Source organism: Macaca thibetana, chromosome 1, assembly GCF_024542745.1.
Source record: "Macaca thibetana thibetana isolate TM-01 chromosome 1, ASM2454274v1, whole genome shotgun sequence".
Taxonomy (NCBI): domain Eukaryota; kingdom Metazoa; phylum Chordata; class Mammalia; order Primates; family Cercopithecidae; genus Macaca; species Macaca thibetana.
Window position 1 is genome coordinate 158,968,522 of NC_065578.1, and position 22,178 is coordinate 158,990,699.

The 22,178-nt window shown below is 53.6% G+C and overlaps 1 protein-coding gene and 1 long non-coding RNA gene across 6 annotated transcripts; one reads left to right on the top strand and one right to left on the bottom strand.

Annotated features, from left to right (window-relative positions):
* Positions 1-906: 906 nt before the first annotated feature.
* Positions 907-21,734, top strand: ETNK2 (ethanolamine kinase 2). 5 transcript variants are annotated; one of them, XM_050764054.1, is made up of 8 exons: positions 907-1,494; positions 3,122-3,381; positions 6,335-6,457; positions 11,584-11,726; positions 12,894-12,977; positions 15,924-16,069; positions 18,558-18,631; positions 20,544-21,734. In XM_050764054.1, exons 1-8 carry the CDS (start codon positions 1,237-1,239, stop codon positions 20,614-20,616), a joined length of 1,161 nt encoding a protein of 386 aa, XP_050620011.1. In that variant the 5' UTR covers positions 907-1,236; the 3' UTR covers positions 20,617-21,734. The 5 variants fall into 5 exon arrangements, with proteins under 5 accessions (XP_050620011.1, XP_050620002.1, XP_050620020.1 ...); XM_050764045.1 differs by having other exon boundaries at positions 18,452-18,631; positions 20,544-20,642; XM_050764063.1 differs by lacking the exons at positions 15,924-16,069; positions 18,558-18,631; positions 20,544-21,734 and adding exons at positions 13,191-13,250; positions 13,804-15,046 and having other exon boundaries at positions 1,051-1,494.
* LOC126939605 (uncharacterized) lies at positions 10,191-11,644 on the bottom strand. The gene is made up of 3 exons (XR_007720427.1): positions 11,563-11,644; positions 10,785-10,924; positions 10,191-10,400 (listed from the first exon to the last, which is right to left on the bottom strand). It is a non-coding gene; the product is annotated as an uncharacterized LOC126939605 (long non-coding RNA).
* Positions 21,735-22,178: the final 444 nt, after the last annotated feature.

Genomic DNA, 22,178 nt, shown 5'->3' on the forward strand with positions numbered 1-22,178 from the left:
GCAGTGAGAGACAGTGACTACTGAGATCCCTGAGGCCTCACTACAGCAAACAGGGCTGGCAGCCAACAGAGCCCTGCTCAGGAGGTGGCAGAGAATGACCAAAGGAGAATCTGGCTAGTAGAGGGACTTGCCCCTGAGCCGGCCTCGCCTCTCTCCATGTCTCCTCCCTGCAGCAACTCTGCCCTGGGACACCTTGTCACCCCTTCCCCCTACTTCTCAACCCCCAGCCATCACCACGCCCTGCTTTGGCCCTGCAGCTGTGCCAGGCCTTTAGCTCTCCTCCCCAGGACACACGCAGGGTCTGTCCACTTCACACCCCAAATGCCCAGCAAAGCACTGGGCTCGGGGACACCCACTTGCCTACTACCTGGCCCCATTCACATGCTCTGGATGGGACGGAGGCTTTAACTCAGCCTTGCCCCAATTCCTGCCCAGGAAATGCCCAAACACTCCAACGCCCTGGCTGTTCAGTGGCCTGCCAGGGGACAGCGCAGTCTGCTGGACTGGCACACTCTCACCCCGACGCTATCACCCAATGTTCCCTCTCCAAGGGCTGTGTTTCTGTCGGGGATGGGAGGTTGCCTGGGTGGTGGGTGGAGGCTCTCTGCAGGGAAGGACCTTTGAGATGTAGCAGGGGCCGCCCCTGCAGAGCCATTTCCCGGGGTCCGGGTACTGAGAGACAGAGAGCAGGGGCACAGAGGGGCCAAGTTGACGTCGTGGGAGCAGCGGATCTCTCTATTCCAGGATGAGATGGGGGCGCGGGACGAGCCCTCCCCCGCCTCCGCCCTAGGCTACCGGGAGAGAGCTGGAGCGTCGCGGCCTCGGAGGCCGGGAAGCCAGCCCCGGCGGGGACCCGAGCGGGGCGGAGCCAGCAGAGGCCCCACCCCCGGCGTCACCGGCCCCCAGGGGGGCGTCGCCCCCATCCAGCGCTCCAGGTAGCGGCGGCCGCAGCTGCCGGCTGTGGCTGGCTGCGCTCCCCAGTGGCCCTCGGGCCGGGGCGGGGGCGGGCCGGGGGCGTTCCCGCGGGCTGCCGCCCGTGATGTCACAATCGCGGCGGGCCGCAGCGCTCCGGGGTCGGCGGTGGGCGGCGGGCCGCGAGCCGGCGATCGAAGCGGGCAGCTCGCGCCTGAGTCATGGACTTCCCCTGGCCCCTCCTCTACCACTCCCACTCCCTCGCCGGGCCCCCCCGCCGGGGCTAGCGTCCGCCGCGGCTCCGAGGGGGTGGGGCTGCTGGGAATGGCTGTGCCCCCTTCGGCCCCTCAGCCGCGAGCGTCCTTTCACCTGAGGAGGCACACGCCTTGCCCGCAGTGCTCATGGGGCATGGAGGAGAAGGCGGCGGCCAGCGCCGGCTGCCGGGAGCCGCCGGGCCCCCCGAGGGCCGCCGCCGTCGCGTACTTCGGCATTTCCGTGGACCCGGACGACATCCTTCCCGGGGCCCTGCGCCTCATTCAGGAGCTGCGGCCGCATTGGAAACCCGAGCAAGTTCGGACCAAGGTAGCGGAGTGGGCGCGGGGCCGAGGATGGGGTCCTGCCAGGGCTGCCAGGGGGATGCGGGGACCCCGTCCTCGCATCCTTCCGGGTGTTGGTCCCAGGGGTGAGCGGCTGCTGCGCAAGAAAGGTTTGGAACGTGGTTGTGTACGGATTTATTTCGTCCCTAAGCAAAACTAGGCTCACACCTCCCTCGGCCCTGCACACGCCCCCCTCCTCCTGGGGCTCTTAGGCACGCCGGGTGGCCACCTGCCCACTGTCGGCATGCTGGGTGTGCGGGCCGCACCCCCGTCGCTGCGTGCTGGTGCCCCTCACTGCCCAGAAGCGCGTACCCAGCCAGCTCTGAAACCTGAGGAAGCGGGAACTTTTAAGAGACCCCCCCACAGCTATACCCCGTGCACTGCTGCCCCTTCTCCACCCCACGGTGGGAGCAAATCCTCCAGGCTCTGAGCTACCCCTGTGTTTCCCAGGAGCCACCCTGTGGAATTCCAGCTAGCACTCAGCTCCTCACCATCGCTGCAGGCTCAGGCTCAGGCTCAGCACCCCCACACAGGCCATCTTCCCCAGCCCCAGCTGGACACAGGTCCCGGGACATACCTGTGGGCAGAGCCACTTACTGAGCCTTAGGCTAACTCCCCAGCCGACTACCTCCAGCCCCGCTGTGGGCTGCCTGTGGAGGAAGGTGCCGAATGGGGCGCTTGTAGCTTTTGCTGGAATGGTAGCGGCTCCATGCAGATGGGCATTCTGGGGTGGGGTGGGGGCAAAGTTGTGGGGAGGTTCTAAACCAAGTGTGGAGGCTGACAGAACCCGCCCTGGGGGAGGGAGTAGCGTTTTCAAAAGGAAAGGCCCAGTTTGGTATAAGACTGTCAAGACATCAAGCAGGCCTGAGGTTAATTCCAGCACTGACCTAACGTGCCATCTGCCAGTCCCTCCCCTCTCCTGCCTCAGTTTCCCTACCTAGAATTGGTTCAGATGACCTCTAAGGCCCTCCCAGCTCTGTTACATTGTGCTCTACAAATTCTATGGTTCCTTTCTCCTTATCACCCTGCTGCGCAGAGAACCTTGCTCGCAGCCCAGTTGTCTCCTGTCTCTTCCGGTAAGGACCTCTGGCCACTAAAGTCCTGGGATGGGTGCCAACCTCAGTACCCTCCTTGTACCTCCACCACTGGATGGGGCAAGGGGTAGAGCAGAGCCCACTGCCTGGCACAAGGTGAGAGGCAGCTGGTCAGGACATAGTGTTCTGGGCAACTCCCAGCCCTCCCCTGCCACATTCTGGTCCCTGTCGTTTCTTTCCATACTGGGATGGAGGGTAAGAAGTAGGAGGGGGCTTCTACCTCCCAAGTAGTGTGGAAATTTCTCCATTGCCAAATCCCATTCACTAGAGGCAGACCCAGGAGTGTGTGGGAGCTGAACCCACTACCATTTTTTTTTCTTGAACTCATAGAGACTGGAGACCCCCAAGGTTGGGGACAGAGTGGAGCATGAGTGACTGGGCTAAAGCACGGGGGGGCTTGGGGTGGCTGTGCTCAGCATTCAAACGAGCACCTCCTGCTGGAGCTACCGAGTCCAGGGGAGAGACCAGAGAGATCCTGCCCCACCTACCCACCCACGCACTGTCCTCTCCCCATGCTAGCGCTTCACGGATGGCATCACCAACAAGCTGGTGGCCTGCTACGTGGAGGAGGACATGCAGGACTGCGTGCTGGTCCGGGTGTATGGGGAGCGGACGGAGCTGCTGGTGGACCGGGAGAATGAGGTCAGAAACTTCCAGCTGCTGCGAGCACACGGCTGTGCCCCCAGACTCTACTGCACCTTCCAGAATGGGCTGTGCTATGAGTACATGCAGGGTGTGGCCCTGGGGCCTGAGCACATCCGTGAGCCCCGGCTTTTCAGGTGAGGAGGGTGCCAGGGCCTCTGTCTCTACTATTCTTCAGGCCTCGGGCTTGGAAATCCTTGGCATGTGGGGTCCATGGTAGAGAGTTGTAAGAGCTGAGTTCCCTGAAATTGCATGAAAAAATGCATGTTTATATGCATCGCTCTGCAGAGGGGGGCTGTTGCTTTCTACAGATTTGAAGTGGTGCCTGCTAGAAGGATGAGTTCTGGGGGAGGAAAGGAAGAATTGTGATGAACATGGGAGCAGAGGACCTGGTTCCCTAAGTGCGGTAGAGATCTGCTTCCTGGCACCATGCCTCAAATCTCTGCCCACTCCAAGTCTGACCTGGAAACATCTCAGAGCCTTAGAAACGAAATGTGAGCCAGATCCCCAGGGCACTCAGGGTTTTCTACCTCTGTCTCTGTTTGTCAAGGAAAATGGGCCCTATCCAGGGTACGCATGGTTTTACCTGCCCAGGGAGATGCTATCTCTTCTGCCAGTCTGAGCTCCTTCCGGGTTCCCTGACGAAGTGGGAACCCAGGTTTGGGGAACTGTCAAGGCCTCCTTTCAAAGGCTCACAAGAATCTGTGGCTCCTGGGGAGCCCCTCCCAGTAAATGCTTGGATGTGTAGGGCCCAGGAACTGGACTTTTCCTTCAAGCCCTGGGAATGCTGTGGAGACTGGAAAGGGGGAGGACCAAAGAAGGACCCCTAGCATCTCCCTCTCCTCTGTGCCAAAATAAGGATGGCAAGGAGTGTCCTCCTTCCTCCCTCCAATGCCATGAGCCACATGGAGGGCACCGAGGCTTGAGTGAGGCCCAAGGCAGGCTGGGGTTTACTCCTGACACTGGGACAGTGGCACGGGGGTCTGCCTAGGAGCCTTGGCATCTGCCCAGGCTAATCCAAGGGGAAGGAGGCCTTGCATACTGAGGGGAAACAAGCCCACCTGGGTGTAGAGCAAGAAGCTTCTTTGCTTCCTCACCTGCCACCCACTTAACCCCAAATGCACCTGGCTCTGTTTGTGCACGCCTTCTGCAGGGACTTAGAAGAAGAGGATCTGAGAGCTCTTCCACCTCCATGCTCATAAGCGGCTGGTCAGGCGGGATATTTGAGTTGTATGTTGTAGCTCTGTGTGTGTGTGTGTGTGTGTGTGTGTGTGTGTGTGTGTATGTCTTGAGAGTGTGACAAGCATACAAACCTATGCAGGGGTGTTTGCAGGCTCCAGCTGAACAGTTCCAGTAGGACCCAGACTGGAGATGTGAAGTCAGAGTAGGGTACAAGGGACCCTGTCCTGACTTCTGCCACTGCACTCCCCCCAGCTCTCCCTCAGTCTGGTGCATATAAGCTCAGATATTAACAGGTCGTCACCACTCCCAGGATCCCTCCACCTCTGTGTATCCGATGCTGTCACTCATCCTCTCACGCAAACAATTACCATTGTCAAGAAGATTGAAGGTGGATTTAGGTTCCATAAGAAGAACGTGGCACCTGGGGTAGAGCCCAAAATTGGGATAGGTGTAGGAGGTAGGCCCTTCCTTGATAGTTTTCCCAGGATAGACCATCATCCCTCTGGGTGAAGGTGAATGTCTGTGGGGGAGGCCTCCAGGAGCCACCCTCTACATGTTCCCTTGAACCCCACCCCCAACCTCGGCCTGCTGAGGCTTTGTAGCATGAAAATGCTGAGTGTTGAGGTTACTTTCATTGCTATTCCAGACAACGGACCTATTGATATTCAAGAAAACGCTCTGTTCATGCTCTGTTCCGAATCTTCCTTTGGGAAGGGAAGGCCTGAGTCTCAGGTCTCTTTCCCTGCCTTGCCCAAACCCTGGCGGGCTCCCTTCTGCCCCAGGGCCTCTGGCCTTTGAAAGAAAGCACAGCCTTCCTCTCTCACCCACAAGGTTGCTGCCACACCCCTTGTCTCCCACCCTTTAGGAGGTGGGAGTCTTGGGGGCTTCCAGAGGAACCCCAAAACTGCTCTGTTATCCCAATAGGGTATGGCCTGCCTCTTCCCGGGGCCTTGCAAGAGAGAGAATGTCCCTGGAACAGCTTGGTAACAAGGTTTCAAACAGCCAATGCCTTTGTTGTCTTTCCCAGTGATTGTTATTCGAGCAACAGGCAGAGGCTGTATGTTGGAAGGAAGCTGAATGTTGGAGTCTTAGCAGACGGTTGGGGGGTGGGACAGCAGAAGGGAAGACTGGCAGAGGACTGGGAGGGCCTAGCTGGGACACAGGGCCTCAGGCGATGGGGTCTTTATCAAGGCCCTCCTTCTCTGACCGGTCAGTCTTCCACTCACCCCCACCTTCTCCCAGCAACCTTCCCTACCACCACTTCTCTCCTGAGACCTTGGATAATGTCCACAGGAGAACTTGAAAATAGAACACTGGCTTGTTTTGCGTCCTTGGCACCCAGCCGCCAGCATCAACTCCCTATAGCAGAGGAAGGGGCTGCCCTGGTCCAGCCTGTTTCCCTCCCCACCTTGGCCAGGCTGATAAGAGGCGGGCATTTCTTCCCTGCCTGGCATCACTACCCCCTGATCTCTTGGTGCAAAGTGACCTATGTTCACGTCCCCTGAGAGGATGGATCAGAGTCTGGGGAGAGGAGGGCCCGGCCCACCCCGCCCCCATCCCCAGGTGCCCGTCTGTTCTCAGGAGTTGCTATGGGTACACTGGGGTAGAACAAGGCCACTGACCTGTGACCAACAGCCCCACTGCTCTGCCCTTCTGCTCCCTGAGGCAGCCCCAGCCTGGCACCGGAAAGGGAGCTGCCAGACTAAGGTCTTAATTCATTTTCCTCCCTTGTGCTGAGACCTTCCTTCTGCAGGACCTGTGCTCCTAAGGGACTTGCAATCGTCCCATCCTTGACCCTCTGGCTAGTGCCCTGGTGGGCCTGGAGGGCCCCTATCTGGCCAGCAGGGGATGAGTGGGGAAGGCAATGTCCCAGCACTGATGCTCTACTCTTCCTGTTCCCTGCTGTAGGTTAATCGCCTTAGAAATGGCAAAGATTCATACTATCCACGCCAACGGCAGCCTGCCCAAGCCCACCCTCTGGCACAAGATGTACAATTATTTCACGCTTGTGAAGAACGAGATCAACCCCAGGTACAAAGATCTGGGAGGGTCCAAGGCTGCCTTAATATGATCTCCCTTCCCCATCCTTTTGGCTCCAGCCCACCCTGCTAGGAGGTTTAAGGGCTCAGGTCCCAGGGAGGAGGCTGGGGAGTTTCTCCTGCAGTCCCTTCAGTCCTAGTTGCTAAGCCTCTGTCTCCAAGCAGAGTTGGGCCCGCTGACTAAGGAGCTTAGATGAGCAGTTTTATACCCATGTGCTCATTTCTCCTTCACTCTGTGCTTGTGGCAGGGACCAGGGTTGGGGACAACATTTCCCCATTTTACTTAGAGGATGCTGAAGCTCAGAGACTGAGCTTGGCCCAGTGTTATGGGACTTGTGAAAGGCAGGGCTTCTGTTTCCCAGCCCAGGGCTCTTTCCACCTGCCCTGCCTTGTGAACCATGAGCAGGGCAGGGCCCTCAGAATGAGGTGGGACTGAGCTTAGCAACAGTCAGAAGAACTCAACTCATCAGCTGACAAGCCCTTGGAGACATCAAGGTTCCTGCTACTTCCCAAGACCCCTCTTGTCCCCATGTGCCTTAGGGGACCCTGCCCCCACCTTGCTCAGACTGACAGCTTGCTGCTTCCCTCACTGCTCTTCACAGGAAAGGAGATAGTCCACCCATCCTGACATTGCCCTTCCCCGATAAGACAGAGTTCCCTGAGTTTTCCCTTAAGCACTCTGACCAGCAACCTGAGAGTCCTCCGAGCCTTTAGACACCTGACTCCCCAGCACACCCTGAGTGCCGAGGAAAGGATGGAGGCCTGGAGGAAAGCGTGGTGTCTTGCCTTCCTTCCTCCAAAAAAAAGGCAGTAATGAGTCTCTGCTTCCTTCACGCTCCCTGCTGGGCTTGGCCATCACCCGTCTTCCAAATGTTCATGGGAGTAGGGTGCAGAAGAGGTTTGAGGTGAAGGGTGTGTCTTCTCTCTTCCAATAATAATTAACTCTATCCCCATTTTGAGTATGTCTCTGTCACACGCATGCATGACTTTATCTGCATCATCCCAGCCATGCTTATCTAGCACTGCTTTGGGACTATTTGTCCAAGGTGGCCCAGGCCTGCCCTCTCTTTGACCATGTTCAGACCTTGTATGTCAAATATTCTTTCTGGGACAAGGACCTCCTTTTCCCTTAGGGCTAGAACAGTTCATAGAGAACAGGTACTTCCAACCCTTCAGCCCACAGCTCTTATTTGACAGATGGAAAGCCGAGGCCCAGGGAGGGGATGGGACCTGCCCAAGGTCGCTGATCAGTGGCAGCTTAGCAACTAGAGCCAGGCTTCTGGTGCTCAGACATAATCCTTGATACTGCAGCTTCCTTTGACTGTGCTGTCACTGTGTGACCTTGGGGGTAACCTTATTGGGAGGGAGTAATCCTGGGAGAAGAGCTGGCCCAATCTCTTTGCTCTTGTCACACCTTTGAACCTTGGACAAACCAAGTTGCTTAACTTCTTTGAGCCTCTTTAGGGGATGATCCATGCTCTAAGCTGCCTGAGTGCCCAAAAGCAGAACAATGATGAGCAATCATTTAGACGAGATAAGCACCTGGAGCTCCAGGCATTGCCTAATAACCCTGAATTATTCGATCCTTCATTTCACAGACATTGATTGACTGGAATTTAAAACAATTTAAAAACGAATGTGACACTGGCCCTGCCCTCAAAGAGCTTAAGAGCCATTTAGGTACACAGGACATGCCCATACACAGCTGCAAAATAAGGCAGGGTGTGTAATGTATGCTGGGTATGCTGGGAGTGGGAGAACCAGGGAAAGTTGTCTTGGCAGAGTTGGCATGGCAGAAATGAGCAGGGAGGCTACTCCAACTGGAGGAGATGGCTGGAGCAGGGTTTGCTCCTGAGTGACGAGTAGATGAGGTTGGCTGGAGCAGATCTTTGGGAGGACCTGGGAAGGGTCTAGGGGCAGGGGTGAACTACAGAGTTGGAGCTAGGTGGTAAGGGGCCTTAAATGTCAGGCTAAGTAGCCAAGATTTAATTTAGCAAGTAGTGGGAAGTCATGAAGATGTTTGCGTCAGAGATTCAGGCCAGTAACCTGACCAGGACTGGGCTTTAGGAAGAAAGTCCTCTAGCATCATGAGAGACAGATTGGTGGGGGAGGGTGGATTTGAGGTAGGGAGACCAGTTGGGAGTGATGTAATTAAGTGGACAAGATCTAGGACTAGGATTCCCAAACTTTGAGCATAAGATTCCCCTGAAGTGCCCAACTTTGGAGATCGATTGAGAGGTCTTGCATTTGCACCCTAGGAAATGGCTTTTTTTTTTTTTTTTTTTTTGCTCTGTCGCCCAGGCTGGAGTGCAGTGGGATGATCTCGGCTCACCACAACCTCTGTTTCCCAGGCTCAACTGATTCTTCTGCCTCAGCCTCCCAAGTAGCTGGGATTACCGGTGCCCGCCATCATGCCCTGCTAATTTTTGTGTTTTTAGTAGAGACAAGGTTTCGCCATGTTGGCCAGGCTGGTCTTGAACTCCTGGCCTCAAGTGATCCACCTGCCACAGCCTCTTAAAGTGCTGAGATTACAGGTGTAAGCCACTGTGCCCTGCCAGGAAGCCACATTTTGATAGGCACCCCAGGTGATTCTGAGGCAAGTGATAGAGGCAAGGGATTGAGGAATATTGCCCTAGGGCAACTTGAGGTGGCGGATGGAGAATAGGATGTGTCGGAGACTTGTGGAAATAGATTCGGTAGCCTCATTGTCGGACACGGATGTGTCCAGAGTGGCTGGGAGAACGTGGGGCGGATAACTGGGTCGGGCATCACGAGGAGATACCGGTGGGTTGGTTGGTGGGAGGGCAAAGGGATAAGCCAGTAAGCTCAAATGCCTAGAAAGAGCCCTGTGGGGAGAAAGTACTCTTGCCTGTCCAGATCTTGACAGCAGAGTAGAGACTGGCCAGGCAGCAGTCCTGATATCAGGAGGAACCCCAAGGCTTCCCTGCAGAGACCTCCAGCCCCCTCCTCCCCTTCCTGCTGGCCCTGGGGCAGAGGAGCAGGAGGAGCAGTTTTTCCTGGGCAGTGTTTCTGGGATGCGGTGGTGGTTATTCTTCTGCCAATTACGCCTTGAAAGAGCCCCGTGGTGGCCAGACTGAAGGTAGCGAAGCTGGCGATGTTTCAAGTGCTCAGGGAGGGAAGCAGAGCAGTGAGGGAGGCCCCGGGGAGATAGAAGGCCAGGATTGTTCCCACAGTAACCATCTGCATGGCCTTGGGGTGGGCAGGGTGGGGTTCAGACTGAGGTCAGGGATAGAGCAGCAGGCATCCTGGATGTCAGAGCCATGTTTTTCAGGCCAGGACCTGAGCAAACCAAAGGAACCCTCCTAATTCTTCTCTTTTGATGGTCTCAGTCCAAGAAAAAAATATAAAAGGAATCTTAAAAGGTAGCTTCTTAAGGAGAGCCAGGACTGAAACACATCTTACGCAGACCTGTCAGCACAGATAAACTCCAGGAAGCATGGGGGAGGCCTCCCCCATATCATCCCTCCCAGCAGACTCCCTGGACTCAGAGGGGCCTTTGCAGAGCCTCTGAGGGGCACCCAGGCCTTCAGAGAGAGTGCACAGCCCTCACAATTAGGAGACTCCATTCGATTTGGATCCTTGGAGGGGCTGAGGACTACTTTCCCTAGATGAAGAAGTAAAGGATCCAGCAGCGCAAGAGGTATCTGGAGGCTGAGAGGAAGTCTCTTTCCTCCCTTGAGCCTCAGTTTCCCCATGGGGCTGGACTAGATGACCTCAGATCTTCTTGAGCTTTGACCTTCTCAAAGCCTGAAAGGGACCCTGTGCTCTCTTCCTTCTCCGGAGGGGACAGAGGAGTGCCTCAGTGGCTGAATACGCTTCCTCGTGTTCTGGTCCCCGGGCTGGGTGAGGGAGTGATCGGTCTGTCCTGTGGGAAGGTGAGAGAGGGCCGTCCTCCTCTATGTGCTCTTGCTACCCTGGACAGAGAAACACAAACAGGTGACACAGGAATGGAGATAAAAGCCCAGCCTCCTCCCCTCTGCCCATTGGTGGTTCTAGGTTTTTAAGGACTGTGGTGTTTGGCCTTTTCAGTGTACACAGACCTGTGTGCCTCCTGGGGACCAAAGTTCAGAGCATGCAGGCACAGTGGACCCTCATCAGACTTCCACATGGCCTCTGATAACTTGATTGATTGGCTGATTTCTTCATTCCTCAACATGTGTTTCTTTCAGCAGAAATGGCTGCTGAGTGCATGGGATGGGGGTGGGGCAGGAGGAGAGGTGGACCCATGCATCTTTGTTCATTGCCCCCAAGTTGCACTTGCATGGTCTGGCAGGGGTCTGGGACAAGGGAACACTTACTCATAACTCAAAGTAGAAGGGACGAGTCACTGGGGAGCCACAAAGCAAGCATGCTCTCATTGAAGGCCTTAATGTTCCTTTGACAGTGTAGGAGTGAGCTAAAGAAGCTCTTGGTTTGCTTTCTCATGTGAGCCGATGGTCTGTTTGTGAAATGAGAGGTTAGACCAGACCGTCTCTCTGGTCCTTTCTACCTGTGACATGGTCAGCTGCTGGGGTGAGAGGGGGGCACACCAGGATATACCTCTGCCTCCTCAAGAGAGCTCCGTTGCTCCAGCTCCCTGCCAGGGCACTACTCTTCCTGCCGGGGAGGATCTTTGTGGGACTCAGCTCGACTTAGGGAGCTGCACTTCCTCCTGGGGAGTTTTCCCAGCATCCCAAGAGCAGGTCTGTTTTGCATCTCTCCCCACTGCTCCTTGTTCTTAGTCTGGAATCCCCGAGTCTGGACCCTCATTCTCACCTGCCTTGTCCTTTCCCTGTGTCTCTTTCCTTACCCTCCTGTCCATTTCACAAAGTAGCAGGGATGCCCTTAGTCAGTGACTTTATGCCCTGCCTCATGCTTTTATGCCCATGTCTTTATCAGCTTCCTAGTGTAACCAGAGGAGTCAGAAGGGCAGGACACCTCAGTGCCATTTTACAGATGACAAAAGTGAGGGTCTAAGAGATTGGCCTTTTTTCCAAGGCCCCCCCTGCAGTAAGACAGAGGGAGTGATGAGGCTCAAACTCAGGGCTCTTGAGGCCAAGCACCTGCCTGTCTATCAGCCCTCCCTTCACTGGCTACCTTTTTTTTGCAACTGCCCAGCCTTTCTGCAGATGTCCCTAAGGTAGAGGTGTTGGAACAGGAGCTGGCCTGGCTGAAGGAGCATCTGTCCCAGCTGGAGTCCCCTGTGGTGTTTTGTCACAATGATCTGCTCTGCAAGAATATCATCTATGACAGCATCAAAGGTATGGCTTTTCTGGCCCCGGGGCAGTAGCAGGGCTTTGGTTGGTTGGTTAGCTGGCTTCATGGATCTGTTCCTCTGGCTGGCACTTGGACAAGCAAAAGGAGACCTGGATTTAGGTCTTAAGTTAATTTGTAGGAGGGAAGGGGGAAAGGAAATAAAAAATTCCTACTTTGAAAAGTCTGCGCCAAGGGCCAGGCACAGTGGCTCATGCCTATAATCCTAGCACTTTGGGAGGCCAAGGCATGTGAATTGCTTAAGCCCAGGAATTCAAGACCAGCCCAGGCAGTGTGGTGAGACCCTGTCTCTACAAAAAAAAATACACAAAACTTTTCCTGGTTTGGTGGTACATGCCTATAGTCCTAGCTCCTTGGGAGGCTGAGGCAGGAGGATCACTTGAGCCTGGGAGGCGGAGGTTGCCGTGAGCCATGATGGAGCCACTATACTCCAGCCTGGGCAACAGAGCAAGAACCTATTAAAAAAAAAAAAAAAAAAAGTCTGGCCAGGCGCGGTGGCTCATGCCTGTAATCCCAGCACTTTGGGAGGTCGAGATCACAAGGTCGGGAGTTCAAGACCAGCCTGGCCAACATGGTGAAACCCTCCCCGTCTCTACTAAAAATACAAAAATTAGCCAGGCATCGTGGCATGCGCCTGTAATCCCAGTTACTCAGGAGGCTGAGGCAGAAGAATTGCTTGAACCAGGGAGGCACAGGTTGGAGTGAGCTGAGATCAAGCCACCGTACTCTAGCCTGGGCGACAGAGCGAGACTCTGTCTCAAAACAAAAAGACAAAAACAAACAAAAAAAGTCTGTACCAAGAAAGAGAGAGAGAACGAACACCTCCTGGTGTTGCTGATGAGAGCATCACCCCAGGGGGTATTAATACTTAGCTTTATTCCTGATCCTTAGCCGTGCTGAGGACAGCTGTCTTTAGATGAGGAGAGCCTGAAGATCCAGCTGTGTGAGAGGGACACTGGGAACTAGGAAGGGCAGATGGATGGATGGATGGAAAGAAGTAGCTTAGAAGACTGCTGCAGTGATGGGGTTGGGCAGGGTTGCTGCAGAGGCTGGCATCACTCAGTGGGTGCATCCCAGAGGTCTGCAGAAGCTTGACCAGGCTCTGTTGCCAGATCTCCTGGGCCAACTCTCATCGACTCTCCTCTACTTCATAGGTCACATGCGGTTCATTGACTATGAATATGCTGGCTACAACTACCAAGCTTTTGACATTGGCAACCATTTCAACGAGTTTGCAGGTGAGAGGGGCATTACTACAGTCATGTGCTTTGTAGTGGTGTTTCAGTCAATGACGGACCGCATATAGATGGTGGTCCTATGAGATTACTGTATATTTACGGTAATAGATACCATTTTTTTTTTTTTTTGAGACGGAGTCTTGCTCTGTCGCCCAGGCTGAAGGCTGGAGTGCAGTGGCGTGATCTCAGCTCACTGCAAGCTCTGCCCCCCAGGTTCACACCGATCTCCTGCCTCAGCCTCCCATGTAGCTGGGACTAGAGGCACCCGCATAGGTACCATATTTTTACTGTACCTTTTCTATGTTTGGATAAGTTTAGATACATAAATACTTAGCATTGTGTTACAGTTACCTACAGTATTCAGTACAGTAACATGCTGTACAGGTTTGTAGCCCAGGAGCAATACCATGCAGCCTAGGTGTGTAGTAGGCTGTCCCATCTAGGTTTGTGTAAGTACACTCTGATGATCACACAAAATCACCCGATGATGCATTTCTCAGAAGGTATCCCTGTCATTAGGCAATACAGGACTAGATTTGACCAATGTTCAAAGCACCCTCTTTAGGGTGGGGACCAGGGCCAGGGTATGGGGAGGGTGGAGGCTAGATAGCTCTTGTCCTCCAAAATATCACAGCTTGAGGGGTTAAGGCACAGCCTGCTCTTAGAGAGTTCCAAGTCTCATTGGGGGAAGCAGGACTCACATACACAGAGCAGACCTCTCCTAGCCCATATGGCACTTTGGTACAAATTAGGAAAATGTGACCTCTGTAGGATCCTGAAGATACTCAGCTTGGTACATGAATTAGAAAAAGACCCCTTCCTCCAGGTCGACACAGCTTAGACGATTGCTGCAGCTCGGCCAGCACAGCACAGGATGACTTCAGCCTCCACTCCTTTGTCCAAGCTCCTTTATGCCCAGTACAATTGTACATGGGGGCCTTACATGCAGACAAGGACCAGAACAAGCTACAAGTAGCTGTTTGCCTGGTGGCCTGATGAGAATCATCTAAGTAGAATCTAAGTATGTGCTGTGTAATTTGACTCCCTAAGTTCAGTTTCTGGCTTTGCTGCTTATTGGCTGTGTGACCCTTGGGCAGTTTATTTACCCTCTCTGTGCCCCTATAAAATGGAGATGATGATAGTACCCACCTCATAGTGTTGATATGAGACACACACACACACATATGTGTGACACATACTAGGCATTGTATTGGCGTTTGCTGCTGTGATTAGACTGGGAAGCTTTCCGGGAGTGGGGATGGGAGAGGCAGGATGGGGGGTGATTCCTAGGGGTGGGCAGGTGCTCTATAAAGGCATAGTATGCACAATGGAACCATCTGTGTAGAGGAAGCAGGGCAGGATTTTCCAGCTTGAGGGTTAATTAGATGGGACCGAGGAGGCAACTCACATGGGACAGAGCTGGACACTGGGGCTGGAGAGCTGTCCCCAGACTAGCACGGTGAGGTGTTCCCATGATGGGGTGAGGCCCTGTGGCTCAGGATAGGAGAGGCATGCCCAGGCCAACTGGAGAGCCACTGTCCAGCCCCATCAGGCCAATTGTGTTCCTTCTGGAACCCCAGGTGATCAATCTGTCGAGCAATGATTGTACCTGAGAGTACCCCTAGGAACCCCCAGGGCGATGGAGCCTCAGCTGGGCAGAGCAGCTGAGCCTCGGGGTGGGGCATGGAGCAGAGGCTGGCACTGGCAGGGCCCTGGGTCTGGGAATTCTTGGCTGCCAGGCTCACTGGCCTTTCCACAAGGGATAATTCTTAAGCATTTTAAGTCCTCCTCGCCCACGGCACAGAGCAAAGTCCAACTGGAATTTCTCCAAAGGGGTAGATTGCAGCCTGCTCCCAAGTTGAGAATGGAGGAGGAAGAACCTAGCCTGGGGGAAGGGAGAGAGCTGGGGAGATCCCGACCTGGGGAGAGGGGCCTCATGGCTGCGCAGGAGTGAGGAAGACACAGTTCTGGGCATTGGGAGATGGAGTTCCCGCCCTCACTCTGCCTCTAACCACCATATGACCTTGGGTACATTTCTTCTCCTCTCTGGGCCTCCGTTTCTACATCTGTTCCAGGAGATTCTTTTCTAGCCACACTCCTGGAGCCTCAGGAGACTGCATATGTTTCTCCAGGGATATAAAGGAAGCTTGAGAAGGACAAGAAGAAGAGGAAGGAGGGAACCCTGGAGAAGGTGGCCCAGTCCTGGTCCTCCTGTCTTAAACCACTTCTTTCTGTACCAGCTTTGAAGCTGTGGTTTCTTCCACCATGCCCGGGATGAGCTGGTGGTACTGGGCTGGCAGCTGGAGGGCTATGGCGGGGCTGGAAGGAACCAGAGCCATCCGATCCATGGGTTCCCAGCCTGGCTACACATCAGAACCATCTAGGGAACTGGACTGGGGTGGGGGTGCTCTCCAGGTGATGTTTTTAAATAGCCTCTTAACACCAGGAAGCCATATTTGATATCCCTACATGAAGTCCCTTCATTTGATAAATGAAGAAATTTCGGCCAGTGATAGGAAAGGGTTCCCCCTAAGGCTAACAAGGTTAGCATAAGACCTAGGGCTAGTAATGCTGATCCAGTGCTTTTCACTGAGGGCCTCCTGCACATGGTCATTTTTGTGCAGGGGTTGGGAGAGACAGTGGTGCTGTCTTGAGGGGTTCCCGTCACTCCCAAGACAGTGTCTTGCCCCTTAACCAGTCTGCCTCTCTCTCTCTGCTTTCCTCAATCCCACAGAAGCAGTGCTCCTAGCTGGGATGGGGTAGACCCCACACTAGCTGAGTTTCATACTCAAAGAAGCTGCCTTCTCAGGGCCGCCTCTTTAGGCACAGCCCCACAGGTCAAAGGAGATGGGAGTTTGAGGGGAGAAGGGAACACCTACTGAGCTTGAGGAGATCCTAGGTGGGCTCATCTCCAAGCAACTTGTGTCTGGTCTGCCTCCCCATCAGGCGTGAATGAGGTGGATTACTGCCTGTACCCGGCGCGGGAGACCCAGCTGCAGTGGCTGCGCTACTACCTGCAGGCACAAAAGGGGATGGCCGTGACCCCCAGGGAGGTGGAAAGGCTCTACGTGCAAGTCAACAAGTTTGCCCTGGTGAGTGCCTTGTGACTAGGGCTGGCACAGGAAAGGAATCAGCAGGAGGGACTGGTGACCCAACTAGCCTCCTACCCAGAGCCCAAGGTCAGGTGAGAGCCTGGGGACACCCATCCCCAGCCCCTGACCCCACCCTAGAGGTGAAGCCTGGTAAGAGCTGTCTTAGGCAGCCCTTAATACTTGATGCCCTGTTCCCTGCTCCCCAAGCCCCACCAAGTCTAGGCTCTCTCCTTTCTAGAGAAATACTTCCAAGAAATATCCTAGCGTCCTATGTTAGCAATTCCCTTGTTTGAATACGTAGTTCTTTCTACTGTCTAACCTCAGCCCTTCATGTTGCAGTTAAATTCATCCATATATATACTCTTTTTTTTTTTTTTTTTTTTTTTTTTTTTTTTTTTTGAGGCAGAGTCTCACTCTTGTTGACCAGGCTGGAGAGCAATGGCACTATCTTGGCTCACTGCAACCTCTGCCTCTCAGGTTCAAGCCATTCTCCTGTGCTCAGCCTCCCAAGTAACTGGGATTACAGGCATGTACCACCACACCCAGCTAGTTTTTTTGTATTTTTAGTAGAGACAGGGTTTCACAATGTTGGCCAGGCTGGTCTTGAACTCCTGACCTCAGGTGATTAGCCCACCTCTGCCTCCCAAAGTGTTGGGATTATAGGAGTGAACCACTGCGCCCGGCATACATACATACATATATATTGTGTGTATATATATATATGTATATATACTTTTTTTGAGATAGGGTCCCACTCTGTTATCCAGGCTGGAGCACAGTGACACAATCGTAGCTCACTGCTGCCTTAAACTCCCAGGCTCAAGCGATCCTCCCACCTCAGCCTCCTGAGTAGCTAGGATTACAGGTGTGTGCCACCACGCCTGGCTAATTTCTTTGAACTTATTGTAGAGATAGGGTATTGCTGTGTTGCCCAGGCTGGTCTCTAATTCCTGGCCTCAAATGATCCTCCCACCTCAGCCTTCCGAGTAGCTAAGGTTATAGGCGTGAGCTACCATAACCTTTAGAGAAGATACAGAATGTCAAGCTCTAATCCTTCTTTGTAACTACCTCCACTGACTCAGCACTCTAAGTAAACTTTTCCCGACAGGCTCTTCCTGCTCAAATGACTGTGCTGTCAGTTCTCAATTTTGAATGCCCCTTATCCAAGGTGCTGGTTCATGCCAAGTCTCCACTGGTGTGTGCCCAGGGATTCCTAACTAGCCTCATTAATGTCAGCTGTGCATAAGAAGACAAGGCAGCTGCTTTGAATTTCACAGTACAGAAGAGAGCTAAATACAATCTTTACTTTTCTGTAATTTCAGAATCCCTATTCTGTTTTCCTCACTGAGTCTACATTAGGTTCTTCCTCCTCAGTCTTTAGACTTTAAGACCTTAAGAACAAGCCTTCCTCTTGCTAAGTTTTTTAGTGATCATTCATATGTGCTAGCTTATCTATGCCCCTTTTAAGGAATGGAAAGGAAATAAAGTGGAGGGAGGTACTTTGTAGCCAACCCCTGAGTGAGGAAGACTCTGGGATGGGGTGGGAATGGGATGGGAGAGCCACAAGGGTTGGGGGACGCACATGGGAAAGCGATGGCATCACTAGTGTTTGTTCAGGGGTAGACAGGAACCACAGCTCCCTGGCTTGATTTTATTTTAGATTCAGAGGTCCACATACAGGTTTGCTATATAGGTAACCTGCCTGTCACCGGGGTTTGGTGTACAGATTGTTCCATCACCCAGGTAATAAGCATAGTGTGACAGGTAGTTTTTTGATCCTCACCCTCCTCCCACCCAATCCCTGGCTTCTTGAGCCTGAGGTGACCTGGGCCTGGTGGGTACCTCTAGCCACAAGGAAAGCACAGTTTGATGCTTAGCAAATGCCCAGACTTGGGGGATTCTTGTTTCCATATCTAGGTTCATTTTCCAACCTAACCAGCCTCCCAGTAGAAGAGAGGAAAAGGCGTGGAGGAGGTTAGTGTAGGGATCTTCCAGCAGACATGTGGCCAGGGCACTGCTGCCCATCACTCTTCCTTCCCTGCACCTTCCTGAAGAGCACCAGTCCCCACTGGCCATTAGGCATAAGCTCTGGCTTAGGGGTTCATCTCGGCCTGGATACCTTGGCCTTGAAGACTCCAAGAGATCTCCCTGGGTAGGGAAGAGACCAGAGGTGGAGTGTGGGTCCTGCTTAGGTTGTGGGAACCCCCCAGAATTCCTCACTACTGACTACCTGCCTTAGGGTTGGTAAACATTCGGGCCTTGGTAGAACTGGCTCTGCCCCCCTTTCTCTAGAAGGAGTGGAGGCTCCCAATGCTGTGCAGTGACTTGGCCTCCAGAATTTCCCCAGCTTGTGCTAGGGAGACCCCACCACATCTCTTCCAGGGTCCTAGCTGTGTGTCTTCCACAATGACTGCATCCCTCCAGTGCTGTAGAGTTGGAAACAGGCATGGGGAGATTGCCAGGCTGACCCTCTCTGGTCTGTTTCCAGGCGTCTCACTTCTTCTGGGCTCTCTGGGCCCTCATCCAGAACCAGTACTCCACCATCCACTTTGATTTCCTCAGGTGAGTGCAGGGGGTGATGGGGGGGCGTGGAGAAAAGGGAGAGCCTTGGTTGAGCCCAGGGTGTGGGCAAAGTACAGCCCAGGCAGAATGCCCAGAGTCCGCTCCCTTGCTCTGCTGACTTGCCCCCGTTCTAGCTCATTTCCAGTGGGGCCGCTATCCCCAGGGGATGCCAGGAAAGTACCACTCTGAAAAGAGAAGTGTCACATCCTCCCTGTTCCTCACAGGAGGTCTGCTAGTCCCCACCAAATCCTGCTGCCTACTCCACTCCCTGCCCTGCTGCCAGCGCACCTATCCACGGAGCCTGGTGGTAGATGCAATCGTTGAAAATCAGTCTGAACAATCGCAGATCCTACCTCGTTTTAACAGCAGAGAGGACAGAGGTCCAGAGCGCAGAAGTGACTTGCTGAAGCCATGCAGTGGTTAAGTGTTTGGCATGCTGCCTTCTGGTTGGGCGACAGACCCAGCTACTCCTTCAGTGGCTCCTAGTGATATATAGGGACTGTAGCTAGCTGCTGCTTGTGTATTGATGATTCAGGGAGTCCCTGTCCTGTGAGGTTCCTATGTCCCTAAGGGCCAGGAATCATTTCTCCATTCTGGTCCAGGGCCTTGCCCTTCTCCTTCTCACCCACCTTCAGCTGAAAGGGAATCACTAGCCTGGTTTCAAAGTGTTCACAACTATTAGAGAAATGCAAATGAAAAGCATAGTGAGATGTCGCCTCACACCCATTAGGATGGCTGCTATTAAAAAACAGAAGATAATAATTGTTGGTAAGGATGTGCAGGAATTGAAACCTTTCTGCACCATTGGTGGGAATGTAAAATGGTGAGCTACTATGGAAAACAGTAGGGTGGTTCCTCAAAAATAAAAATATAAGAACCGTATGATCCAGCAATCTCATTTCTGGGTGGGTAGCCAAAATAATTGAAAGCAAACTCTCAGAGAAATATTTATATACCTATGTTCACAGCAACATTATTCCTGTCACAGTAGCCAAGAGATGGAAGCAACCCGGATGTCTGCCAACAGATGAATGAATGAATAAAATACGGTCTATACATACGATAGAATATTACTCAGCCTTAAAAACGAAGGAAATCGTGTCACTTGCTACAACATGGATGAATCTTGAGGACATTATGCTAAATAAGCCAGTCATGAAAAGACAAATATGGTTCTATAAGAGATAACTAAAGCAGTCAAATCCATAGAAACCAGAATTGTTGCCAGGGGGTGGGGAGAGGGAGCAATGGAGAGTATCGCTTAATAGGTCTGGTTTCGGTTGTCCAGAAGGAAAAAGTTGTAGATATTCATTTGCACAGCAATATGTATATAAGAACTGTAAAACCAAAACTCCAAACAAGCATGTTTGTGGAAGGGTTTCTCTAGTCTGATCTAAAAAGAAAAAAAATGTAGTTGCAAAAAAAAAAAAAAAAAAAAAATAGGCTGGGCGCAGTGGCTCATGCCTGTATTCCCAGTACTTTGGGAGGCCATGGCGGGCGGATTGCTTGAGCTCAGGAGTTCGAGATCAGCCTGGGCAACATGGTGAAACCCCATCTCTACAAAAAATACAAAAATTAGCCAGGTGTGGTGGCGTGCACCTGTAATCCCAGTTATTCTGGAGGCTAAGTGGAAGGATCATCAGAGCCCGGGAGGCAGAGTTTGCAGTGAGCCAAGATCATGCCATTGCACTCCAGCCTGGGTGACAGAGCCAGACCCTGTCTCAAAACAAATAAATATTAAACATTTAAAAAGAAGCAAAAGAAATAATAATACTAACCAGTCTGGGTTGGGGTTGATCTGCTCAGACTTAGATAGGCCTAGAGCCACTGAGAAACTTTATGATGTGAGCACCCCCAGCAGGGCCCACCTGGCTTTCTTCCTCACACCCAGCTTCCTTCTGTCTTCCCCCAGGTACGCAGTGATCCGATTCAACCAGTACTTCAAGGTGAAGCCTCAAGTGTCAGCCTTGGAGATGCCAAAGTGACCAGCCACCCCATCCCTCCCCTACCCATCCGTCTGGCCAGACCTGTTCCCCAGAGCTCAATTCTGCGCTCTGGGGTCCACACCCTTCGACAAGGTGGGAGAGGGGACAGGTGGGTGTCCAGGGAGAAGGCTCTGTCCCTGCCGCCAGCCCCCAGTGGTTGCCACTGAAGACCTCATTCTCCTGTCTGGAGGGGCTGATAGGACCCCCTTCTGGGGGTCCCCTTCACCCCACCAGGCTTGGGAGGAAGTGCCTGCAGCCAGGTCCTGGACCATAACCACCCCTGGGAATCACATCATTCCCAGCCTCAGGCCCTGCTGGAATTGGGGCTGCCTTATATGTGTGTTTACCCCTTCCTGGCCTGGGGAAGGAGGCGGGGAGGGCTCCTTTCTACCTCCAGTGCCCTGAGCCTCCAGTCCGTCTCCCCCTGCATGCCCCACGTGGGAGGTGCTGAGCTCCAAACCAGCATCACACCAACTCTGACACATGGATGTACATATCTTGGTGACGGGTGGGGGCCAAGAATTGAGCATGACATCTTCCCCAGCAGCCACCTCATCTGAGACCCCTCACCTTCCCCAAACCAGATCCAATCAAACCTCATCCCGAGGAAACATGCTCCCCAACGTGCTCTCCTGTGCTTCTGTTTTGTCCCCCTGCTGAGGGGACAGGAGAGGGAGTGGTGAGGCCCTGGACCTCCGGAGCCTGGCTCTGCTTCGTGCTGTGGCTTGGTCAGAGGGGACGTGGCCAAGGGTGAGGTGGCCAAAACCAGAACCAGCAGTCTCCTGCCTTGTTCCCTCCCTGGCCCTCAGGCCCTCCTTCCAGGGATGTGTCTCCAGCTCTACTTTATGTCCTGAAGCTGACCCAAGGTCTTCCTATCTGGGAATGCCTAGTGGGAGCCAAGAGGATGGGGTGGGGGCCAGGGCCCCCCAGGGTCCAGCGTGGGAGAGCCTGGGCAGGATCCCATCAGAAAGGTGCTGACTCAGCTGGTTGCCCGGACACTCAACAGCCTCCACCTCCTTTCTGCCCTCACAGCTCCTGGGGCCTTCCTGGCTCTGGCCCAGAAAGTGATTCATTTGTAAATTATCATGGTTTTCTGCATTAAAATGCTCATTTCCGGACTGCTGTGTCTGAGTGACAATGGTGAGGAACTGACCCCTGCGTGGGGGCTGAGGGGTGCTGTAACCCCTCCTGATGTCCACCTGGGCTTCATGCTGAAGTCAAGGTAGCCACCTGCACACATCCTCCTGTGCACCTAGCTCCGAAGGCTCTGGGCAGGGCCCCTATTTCTCTCACTCAGCTTCTCTGCCTTTGACTCTCTTGGTAGAACCTACCAGTCAAACCTGGTAAAGCGCTGCTTAGAGGGAACTAGGCTGTGGATTACAAGGACTTTGGCTGACTCGGGACATGAACCAGTGACATCCTAAAAAGAAGTGCTCAGGACATCTTTCTGGGTCATCTCTGGCTCCCAGCTGTCGGTGGGGTGGGGAAGGGGCTGCTCTGCCTGAGAACAGGCAGGAGTGATTTCTGGAACCAATCCGTCACTTTCTCAGAAGGCCAGAGGG

Bases quoted from the DNA above. Each gene is read 5' to 3' on its own strand.
- ETNK2 (XM_050764045.1), top strand. From the start codon at position 1,237: ATGGCTGTGCCCCCTTCGGCCCCTCAGCCGCGAGCGTCCTTTCACCTG. The intron at 6,458-11,583 runs GTACAAAGATCT...GCAACTGCCCAG, and splicing joins AAGAACGAGATCAACCCCAG to CCTTTCTGCAGATGTCCCTA. The intron at 11,727-12,893 runs GTATGGCTTTTC...TCTACTTCATAG, and splicing joins CATCTATGACAGCATCAAAG to GTCACATGCGGTTCATTGAC.